Source organism: Toxorhynchites rutilus, chromosome 2 (assembly GCF_029784135.1).
Source record: "Toxorhynchites rutilus septentrionalis strain SRP chromosome 2, ASM2978413v1, whole genome shotgun sequence".
Lineage (NCBI taxonomy): Eukaryota > Metazoa > Arthropoda > Insecta > Diptera > Culicidae > Toxorhynchites > Toxorhynchites rutilus.
Genome location: NC_073745.1, coordinates 300,727,647 through 300,739,075, shown reverse-complemented (window position 1 = coordinate 300,739,075; position 11,429 = coordinate 300,727,647). Strand labels below are relative to the sequence as shown.

The following is an 11,429-nucleotide window of genomic DNA, read 5'->3' as shown; positions in this document are numbered from 1 at the left end:
GATTTGTTGTCAATTTTCTGTACTAAAATCAGGGATGATGTTGAGGGTGGTTGTATTAATTATGGCGAATTCGTTTTTGAATCTCAAGGCTGATTTAGACGATGCCAGTCAGCGCTCTAGTTGAAGTATCCAGTGAACAGAGAACAGACACTCTGTTCAAGTTATTTGTACCAGTATCGAACAAGTAATTGGCCTCTAACTGGAACAGAGTGTCTGTTCTCTATTCACTGGATACTTCAGTCAGCGCTCTCACTGGCATCGTCTAAATCAGCCTTCAGTTCCAAACTGACTGTAAAATACAAAAATGGGTGGGTTATATCTATGATATAACCGCAAGGTTGACGTGGGGCTGCCTTAGCTTAGCAATCATTTGTTTGTATTGATCCAATTTTTGATTGAATGAAACAATTTCCGAATTTAAACAAATACAATATATTTGCTTTGTGAATAAAGAGATTGAATAAATGCCATGTAAGGTCAATCCATGCATTGTGATAGATTATGTTCTTCGTTAAAAGTAATTTAAGGACAGTTCTTTCACGTTTGGTATGATGCCTAGGACAAAATATGTGAACGGAAGAACTATCAAACGATTATTAAATTTTACATTTCCCTCTGAAGTTGCACGTTCACGTTCACATTGAATGTTCGCTATTAAACGTGAAGTAAATAAACATCGAGCTTCAATGAAATAATTCGGAAATTCGGAAATATACATAACTCGAAACCAAACTCGAAACATGACTCGAGAAGAAATCAAGCAAATGGAGCCAAAGTTAGTTAGTTAAAAAAAAATCTCACCTGAAACACCCGTTATTGTTTTGAAGGTCTTTGTGATTCGGGTTCTTGTTCAGTAGAGAGGCCCTTTATGGGGAAGATTGCAACTAAAATAAAAAAATCAAATTAAGTGGAACTGAAAAGGTTTGACAAATGTGTTGTTTTCGTTTTGATCTTTGTCAGAGTAAACGTAATTGGATGTGATGAGATGCCAGACGGTTTATTTAGAAGTCTGCGAAGAAAATTTGTAATGTCGAGATGTTCAAATATCCACCAGCTACCCCTGTTATCACAATAATTGCAAAGTGATCTTTTAAAAAACGCCGTTAGCGCAGAGAATTGAACCGAGCCATAAAGGAAAAAATATACCATATCTCTGCAGCCTGAAATTATAAGTCTGCAATTCAATAAAGTTGCGACACAATATTAATATCAGCAAAATTGCAGACATGTCTGCAAATTTGGCCTCCTTGTGTAGATGAAAAACAAATTTCGAAATAATTCGAAGTCGAATAGAATGCAACATTTTGCTAATTTCAAACCCAATCGGGTTCCGGAAAGGGGTGATTATTCTACGAAACATGAAAATTGGCTTCTTACTCTTTTTCTTGCTTTCTCTTCGACCAACCGCGAATAAAAGGGATGCCAAAACACGCGAGATGTCAAGTTTCAAAATGTGATGAGGTTTCTGTAGATTATTTTTCCGTGACATTTGTTTTTCGTATCATACTTTTTATGAATTTTATGAATTTGGATCATGTAGAGCAAAATTGTCGCATATTTTGCATTCATTTAAATGTTTTGCTATGCTTTGTCGTGAAAATTAGTTTGAGAGGATGTAATTTACCATGAGTACATTGTGCTCCCGTGGTCGAATGGTTAGCGTCCCAAATTATCATGCTGAGAGTTCGGGTTCGATTCCCGTTTTGGTCGGGGGATTTTTCGTCAAAGAAATTTCTTCCTACTTGCACTGTAAATACGCGTAATCTAGAGCTTGTCACTCCAGAATACATTCAAGGCGTGGTGCAATATATGTTTTTACGGTAGTTAGATACTCATCCCCCCTCTCTAAGGGGGGCCTGCCATACAAATGAAACACAAATTTCTGTATTACTCAATAATTAATCAAGCAAATGAATCCATATTTGGCACGTGAAGGTTTTAGGGAGCAATAAATGTTTCTATGATGATTAGACTCTCCACCTCCTCTCTAAGAGGGAGCTGCCATGAAAAATTCGCCAAATTTCTGCATAACTCGAGAACTAATCAAGCATGGAACCAAATTAGGCATGTGGAGATTTTAGGTTACAATAAATGTTTCTACAAATGAAACATAAATTACAGGGGGGCACACAACCACAAACTTCTGCATAACTCGAGAACTAGTCAAGCACTGTTTGGGTTTTTGGGTATGAGAAATGTTTCCATGATGCTATGACACCCCTCTTTCCTCTGGAATGGAGAGGGGGTCATATATATGATGTTTGCGGTAGCGAAATTCATCTTTGTTCGAAGATGGAAATGGATTTTAATGTTCTTCTTCTATCTATACCAATAAAAGAGTATCGCCGATTTTGTTGATAAGAGCAGAACTCGAGGAAGGAATTGTCCGATTTAGGGCTGTCTGTATTCTATCATATTTTCTGTATCAAACATTTATTCCATGTAACGGAGAAACATGTTATTTGCAAGTGGTTGAAAAATTTTGAGTTTTGTTAGAAATACTGGGAATTTTATAGTAAAATGTAAATTCAACGGGGTCTATTAGAAGATCAATCAATGAACAGTTCTGCGATTGGACCCATGAACATGCTCATAGTAAGAAAACGTGAATTGATAACATTGATAACAAAACCCAAATGTTGGGCGGGACGAAGTTTGCCGGGTCAGCTAGTCATACATAATTCCGCGTGAGGATGTAATTTTAGCTGCTTCGATATTAAGCATTTTGAGTGGTTTAATATCAAAATTCAATTTGCTGATGATTATATTTCGGTTTGTGAGTTAACAGAGAAGCGATATTAGGTATGTACGGAAAAGTAAATTCATTTTTATTGGAAAAATTTGAATTATTGAATTAATCGTATTGGCGGGGTAAAACGGACAGTTGCCAGTGGGAGTGAGATGAACTTTGAAAAGTCTGTTTACTCTATTCCTAAGGAATGCCCTGCATCTATAATAGAAAATCAAATCGCCAAATGTGGACTGTTTAGAAGCTGACTAGAACTAAAAGCAAAATAGTTGATGGTCTGTGTTGCGCCCAACGCAGTATGGGTGGAGTCAATAAGCCGAGATCAGCAGGATCACATCACATCAGTTTGACAGTAGCAACCGCTACCCAACGAGTGATATAAATACGAGTACACATGCCGTAAAATTATCATTCCCATTCCAAACTCTGTATAAAACAGTCGAAATGAATAGTGAATTGTTATAGTGCCACGAGTCTTTCTCTGCAGTGTTGAGCCGACCCCGAACAAAAGCCTTTGTCAAGGCTCAAAGAGTTTCAGTAAAGTTTTCTACCGTTTCACCACTCACCGTTGCAGTCTGAGTTGCTGCCCCACCGTTGGGAATTCCCCGCCTCACCAACAAGTTGATACAGCATCAGTCGCTGTCCCACCGCCGGGAATTCTCCCCCGATACCGTCGCGTCAAGACGAGGATCCGTGATCGGACAACGGAAGGTCCGTAGCGGACAGTCTGTCCGTTTATACTGCTGAAAAGCACGATATCACTTCTAGGTGGATCAATTCGGTTTTATCATCATATAACGGACATTCGTGATGAGTTCAGACCTTGGTTGAACAAAATACGCTTCATAGATTACAAACCTGTCCATATTACCCCCACTACATGTCCATTATACTTATGACAGACATACAGCTGAACTACCGTTGTACTTCGAAAATTGTATGTTTGTCACCATGTACAGCGCTAGAACCATACAAGCAACTCGATACAATCGCTGTACCTATACCGACCTATTTTACCGCTGTACGCAGCGCCATAGACGGTTAGTGGTGAGTAGCATAAACAAACCGAATCAAAACACTTGGTATACATTCTTTTCATTGACTTTCTCTTGAGTTAATAACTCAGATTGGAAACATATTTGTTGTGTTTGATAGTTTAAACGCTAAATAAAAGCCTTTCTCATTGAAATATAGGTGAAAATACAATGCAATAAATTCAAATTTCTGATTGTCAGTTTGATATGCGGTACAATGTACAACCAAAGTATGTGTGTCATCTAATCGTGGTACCTATACAACGCTGTACACGTACAGCGCTAGTACAGTTGTATGTCTGTCCATGGTATTATACCCACTGATTAGCACTTAACCACTCTTCTTCAAAAATACGACACGAAAACTCGCGACTACCGGTTAAAAAGTAACCTAAACCGCGAATATTTTGTCGGACTGGTTTGGAGACTCGATTTTTAGCTTTTTTGGGGAAATGCTGCTACACAAAAACACCCGTCTTTCGGTTATAGAAAACTGAACCACACGCGACAAGATTCACTTCAATTCTGATCTTTATTGTATGTACAATATATACAGTGTGGAATTGCTGCTATTGTTTCACAGCATCTTTAGCGCACACTGGGTGCGGGTGCGTAATTATTGGTTAATATTCGGAATTTCATTAATTATTTACAGTTTTTTAACACCCACATCGAAAAAAATGTTGTACTTTTCGGTCTGTTTTAATTTAGTAAAAAAACGTTGAAAAACACTTTTTTGTAGAATATTTGACCAATTCGATAGAAAAACAATATATTGAATTGCAAGAAACTGCATCAAAGTTTTGGGAAACAAGAGTTCCAAAGATATAATTGAAGTTCTTCTTAACATGTCCGTTTTACTCCCACCTCCCCTACCAATTGTTAGTTGAGATGTGTATTGCATCTGACATTCATTTTACATACGGTTGGTAATATGTACAGAAAATATATAATTTACCCAAGTTTGAATTAACAAAGATTTAGTAGCTTCTTTTGGTAAGCATTTTTCTGGGTGTAATAAGATTTTTTAGAACAATGTAAAAGAACAACTGACAGTTGTGTTTTTCATTTGTTTACATCTTGAATGCGCGGTTCTCCACAAAAATTCAATCTAACCAGAACTAGGAAATATTTTCAATCTCATAATACAATCTTTATCATAGTCTCAGAAATATAAGTACAATTAATTATGCCCGCTTCGGCGTCATATACAGACGTGCATCGAGCGTTCCTTCAGGCTGTATCTCAACATGGAACCGTAAGCGCTAAACAGGCCTATAAAATTCTTCTGTCTGAATACGGAAAATGTGAGTATTATCGGCAACGGTCACTTCGAAAGTTTCCCGAAACAGCACACTTATAATGAATTAAATAATTCAGATCACAATGATGAAACCGTTCCAACGGAGGACGATGTCCCGGATGCTGTCGCTTTGATAAACAGCAAATTGCATCGGTTTGATAAAAAAATTGTGTTCGTCCATTACGAGCCCACGAATGCGGATTTCTACTGTTTCTGTCCCCAAGCGGAGACTGCGGTGGATCGGCTCCAAAACTATTATTCCAAGCCAGAGCTAAGCTTGTTTCGGTTGATGCTTAAGGAGCTGGCATGCAGCGAGGGCCACAAAGTTCGGCCGATTGTGTGTCTCAATTTAACCGCGGAAATAACGGGGAAAACTATCACGAAGGTTCGTGCCGAGGAACTGCTGGATGAGTGGGAAAAACTCGGATATTTTGTTCAGATGGATGAGATGTGGTATTTCGGACCCAAGACGGTCGCCGAGTTCGATCGGTATCTGAGCGCTCACTTTGCCGAGCACATGCATAAGTGTTTGCTTTGCAATGAGATGGACTTCTATGTAAGGTTTGGTTTATATTATGTATATTTTTTTGTGCTTTGTAAATTTGTTGTACTTTTCAGGGAGTAAAATGCGCGAAGTGTCCGGAAACGTTGCATAAAGAATGTCTGAAGAAATATCTCAGGAGGCTAACGAATTGTCCTGGGTGTCAGCAGCCGTGGGCCGTTTCAGTGTTCAACTGAGTTGTACTTGTTATATAAATTATGTAGAAACAATAAAAAATCTAATGTCACGATGTTCGTGACCGAACTCCTCCGAAACGGCTCAACCGATTTTGATGAAATTATGTACATAAAACTTGGTAGGCATGATAATAGGTCGTATTTTATATACGATACCGCTAGGAAAACGATTACCATATATTTAATACTATATTAGGCTGTCAAAAAAGTCCTGCGGTATTTTTTTTGAATTTTCATTTATTCATAAAAATAGTTGCAATCATCTGTTTTAAGTCAAATATACGCCGTTTTGTTCGATGACTTGTTCCCAACGAGATGCCAACTTCATAATACCCCTGTTATAGAAGCTCGCTTCCTTATTGGCAAAAAACTCGGATAGCCAATTTTCACAGGCCTCTTTTGTGGCTAACTTCTGACTACCTAGCTCGTTCGCCATGGACAAAAACAGGTGGTAGTCACTTGGTGCAAGGTCCGGACTATACGGCGGATGCAAAAGAACCTCCCATCCGAGCTCCCGGAGCTTCTGGCGCGTCACCAAAGAAGTGTGTGGCCTGGCGTTGTTCTGATGGAAGACAATGCGGCCTCTGTTTACCAAAGATGGCCTCTTCTTCATGAGTGCTACCTTCAAGCGGTCCAGTTGTTGGCAGTACAGGTCCGAATTGAGCGTTTGACCATGGGGAAGCAGCTCATAATAGATTATTCCTTGACAATCCCACCAAACACACAGCAGAACCTTCCTGGCCGTTAATGAGAGCTTGGCCACCGTCTGAGCCGCTTCAGCGGGCTTCGACCACGACCGTTTGCGCTTCACGTTGTCGTAAGTGACCCACTTTTCATCGCCAATCACCATCCGCTTCAGAAACGGGTCGATTTTGTTGCGATTCAGCAGCGATTCACATGCGTCGATACGGTCAAAGATGTTTTTTTGCGTCAACGTGTGTGGCACCCATACATCGAGCTTCTTTGTGAATCCAAGCTTCTTCAAATGGTTAATAACGGTTTGATGACTTATCCCCAGCTCTTGGCCGATGCTACGGCTGCTACTATGCCGGTCTTTCTCGGCTAATTCAGCGATTTTGTCGCAATTTTCGACGACAAGCCTTCCGGAGCGTGGCGCATCTTCGACGACCTCTACACCAGAACGAAAACGTTGAAACCATCGTTGTGCGGTGGAAATGGAAACTGTATCGGGCCCATAAACTGCACAAATTTTATTGGCAGCTTGAGATGCATTTTTGCCTTTGTCATAGTAGTACTGTAAAATATGTCGGATTTTCTCTTTATTTTGCTCCATGTTTGCGACACTATAACTCACGAACGCCTTAACCAAGGAAAGTAGAGTGGAAGGTAAAACGTAATGTCAGAATTGCCATTCGGACGTATCCCTTAAGTTTGAACTTATTTACATAGATGGTATCCAAACAACACTAAACATTGACTACAGTTTCGCCGGCACGGTTGATTGTCGTTATGAACCAGCACAAAAAACAAAGCTGCAAATTATGCGCCAGTGGAGGTTCCACGATCAAAGCACTCCCTGAATCACATTAGCCGAGCCAGCTGGCGGAAGCATATGCATAAAGGTTACTAGGTTACTATTTTCAACGACAACTGTTTATTTATTATACTGCTTCAAATACCTTCGACGAAATCAAATGTAACCATACCAACGTAAGTAATAACATAAACAAATCCAAACTTTTCGTCTTGCCATTCCTCAAACGTCTTTTCTAAATAGTGTAAATTACGAGCCACCTGTTAACTCCACCATCTTGGCCTTAACCAAACAAAACACTGTCAAGGACTATATTATAGCGCACAAAAATACCATTCCAACAAGCTATAGTATCGAGATGGAAAATGAAAGGTGGGAAGATTTTTTAAATCTGTGACGCACAGATTTTGTTTATGTTGTTACTTTTCTTATAATAGTCCACTACATAGGAAAAGTGTTTTTATTAAAAGTAAAACTAACAAATGAAATTAGTTTTTTCCCTAATTCAATGCTAGCGTTCAAAATCATAAGGGCCCGACATTTCAACAGAAACTGAAATTTCAGTATTGTTGAAGTGCTCTAAACTCAATTTCATTTCAATTTTAATTCTCGTTACGTCGACCAAAAACGTAAACGAACGAAGTCAGAGTCACACAATCTTTTGCTCCTTTGAAGGATAAACATTTGACAGTGCATGGGACAAAAAGATTGCAAGTTTTTTCATGTAAAATGAACTTGAAAAATAAATTTAATTGCTCCGTATGACTTAAATTGAGACGAAAAGTTTTCCGTTTGCGTCTCAGTTTTAGACGACTGAAGTTTTCAGCACCCTAATTGTGAAAAAAGTAAATAAAATTGATGACAAAAGTCAAACTTCCATGAAATTGCTCTAGAATCCAAACATAGTAGACATTAGAATACTATTTCTGAAATCGAAAAAAAAAAATTAAACATTCCAGTTCGTGATATGTTCTGTTTTTTTTTTCATCATGCGAAAAATATGATTTGGAAATCTGCAATTAGCTTCTGTATATCCTCCTTCAACGTTATTCGTTGACACATTCAATTTTGTACCATTTCAGTAACTGACTGGTATGCCTGATATGTGAACTGCCTATCTTCCTTGCTACTAACACAATCAAAGTTCAACACATCCAAAACCCGTGAATCTTCCCACCTTCTATTCTTCATCTCGCTATAGTATGACTCGATACAATGAATACAACTAGAACTACGCGCTTACAACGACACCTCGCGGAAATACCGCAGGACTTTTTTGACAGCCTAATATTAGGGTGGTGCAACGCAGAAAAAGGAACATTTTCTGGATATTTTTTTAAAATTTGGCTCAAACCATAAAAATGACTACAAATTTTAATCTCCATTCCCTGTTGTTATACGCGATCTGGGTATGTTTGCATAAACAATATTCAAAAATTTAACCGTCGTTCGTTTTCCAAACAGAACTAATTTATTTACATTGTTGAATGACAGATGGCGCTACATCCGCTTTATCGAACTTTCACCCACACATGCTCGATTCGTCTAAAGCCAGGCGCATCGCCGGAGAGCTGAAAGCTGTTTTGAATGAGCACAATGAATTCTTCAAATCATACTTGCTCGGATTACAAAATGACAATCACGATGGCAATTCTGATAAAACACCAACTACAGAGCAAGTGTATAGATTCAATTCGCAAGCGTTACTGGAATCATTTTAGAGGATTGCAAAATGGCGCAACAAATTGTGATTCAAAGAAAAAAACAATAATCTGGAATTCATCGTTGAGACATACCGTTGATACGACTCTCCGCGTTCTTCTTCAATGGCACTAACGTTCTTAAATTTCGCATTCTCAACGTAGTAATTCTTGCGTCATTTTTATTAGCACTTAGTTGTGATTTCTATGATACAGCTAAGCTTTAAAATAAGTGTGACTATAGTGCAAGTCAAAACGGATTTTTCGGCGAAAAATCCCACAGCCGTACTGAATGGACAAGGCGAATATTGCGTTATGCAATTAAACAACGAGACCTCTCCACAGGTACTTCATTCATTATTAACATCATTTTCATTTTGAATTAAATTTATGAACGACATTTAGTGGAGGCGAAACAGACAAGAAGGTGCGCTCCTTGCATTTTTATGATGAATTGACATTGTCAGGACGCCAATCAAAGAAGTCGTTAGCTGTGCCAACAATTTGTGATCGACGTGTACGTGAAGATAGAGAGCGAATGACTGCGATTCCTACGACAGAATCAACAAAAGCGGTGTGAGGAAAAATACATTCACTTGCGAGATGCTATCATGAACAAAACCAACACAGCCTTTGCTATTGCCAGGTCAAAACGCCATCCATTATCATGACATTACAGCGCCTGAGTTCAAACGTATAATGAAGTTCTTAATGAGCTTCATTTCAACGTTACACGGCTTCCGTCCCACACGTTGCTGGATGTATTCGGTTGAATGGCGGAAGCGATTCAATTCATTCTCTCTTAGTTTGATTAGTCAACAAAATACGCCCGAGGAAATAGTTTTCCTCGCAAATTCCAAATATGCCTACTGATCTACTGCTCACCCGTATTCTCAAATCCGATCGAGTCAGTATTACCCAAACGGATCGCAGTCATGCATTGCAGATTTAATATATATAGATCGTTAAAACACCCAAACACACTTACAATCAAGATGGTGGAGTTAACAGGTGGCTCCTAATTAACACTATATAGAAAAGACGTATGAGGAATGGCAAGACGAAAAGTTTGGATTTGTTTATGTTATTACTTACGTTGGTATGGTTACACTTGATTTCGTCGAAGGTATTTGAAGCAGTATAATAAATAAACAGTTGTCGTTGAAAATAGTAACCTAGTAACCTTTATGCATATGCTTCCGCCAGCTGGCTCGGCTAATGTGATTCAGGGAGTGCTTTGATCGTGGAACCTCCACTGGCGCATAATTTGCAGCTTTGTTTTTTGTGCTGGTTCATAACGACAATCAACCGTGCCAGCGAAACTGTAGTCAATGTTTAGTGTTGTTTGGATACCATCTATGTAAAAAAGTTCAAACTTAAGGGATACGTCCGAACGGCAATTCAGACATTACGTTTTACCTTCCACTTCACTTTCCTTGCTTACAATCAAGCAAGCATGATGTCGACGCCAACCTCTCTCAGTTTCTATTCTGTTTTCGCATTTTCGCATGACATTGTCATGACAAATGGTTTGCTTGCTTACAATACATTAATTATATTTTATTAAACAAAAATTTTCACTAGAAATGGCAGAACAACGTTTACGGGGTCAGCTAGTTATATATATAAAACTTATATGTATAGTCTCAAATCGATCTTCCTCCGACTTAGAAAAACACTATCTTTTGTGTTGCTCAACACTCCTATACTCGCGCATTGGTCTGTCAGACCGAGAAATCAATAATTCATTCATTTCTCAGAAAATACCAACACTACGACTTTGCGATTCTCTCTAGATTCGTTATTCGTCATTCGTCATCGCTTAGCGTATCGCATGTGTTGATACAAAGGGGATGTGTGCCACTTTTTTAACACTTTCGGTCTGACACACCGACGCGAGTATAGGTGTAACTATTTTGGACAAGAACCTTTTTTCATATTTTAAAATATTGTTCAATGAAATGTGTAAATTAATGTTAGTGGCGTGGAATATTTATTGAATATAATGCATAAGATCATTACCGGACCATTCTCATTTGATTTCAGTCCCTTTTGTAACTGGATTGAACGGATCCATATATTAACTATTCGTCGTTAGATTCATACGTTCAAAAGCAAACTATAAATGTTTGACTTTTGTATAGTTATTCGCTAAATATAATGGTCATACATATACATATACATATACACACAATTACAGTTTCGGAGATATTTTTTTATAATCGACAAGAAAACAAGAGACAATCACAATAATATCATTTTTTAAGCCCAATCTAAAAAAAGGCATTACTTCTTAGTTTACCAAGAATACAGAGACAAAGAATATTAGAAATATGCAAACTTTATATTCCAGAACCTTTATCATCTGGATGGTCGTTCTTTGATAAAAGACCCGAAAAATACGCAACAA

General features: G+C 38.4%; 1 protein-coding gene across 2 annotated transcripts; it reads left to right on the top strand.

Annotated features, from left to right (window-relative positions):
* The first annotated feature begins 4,838 nt into the window (after positions 1-4,838).
* On the top strand, positions 4,839-5,957 carry LOC129768506 (non-structural maintenance of chromosomes element 1 homolog). 2 transcript variants are annotated; one of them, XM_055770202.1, is made up of 3 exons: positions 4,839-5,090; positions 5,164-5,642; positions 5,705-5,957. In XM_055770202.1, exons 1-3 carry the CDS (start codon positions 4,973-4,975, stop codon positions 5,822-5,824), a joined length of 717 nt encoding a protein of 238 aa, XP_055626177.1. In that variant the 5' UTR covers positions 4,839-4,972; the 3' UTR covers positions 5,825-5,957. The 2 variants fall into 2 exon arrangements, with proteins under 2 accessions (XP_055626177.1, XP_055626179.1); XM_055770204.1 differs by having other exon boundaries at positions 5,164-5,647; positions 5,705-5,842.
* Positions 5,958-11,429: the final 5,472 nt, after the last annotated feature.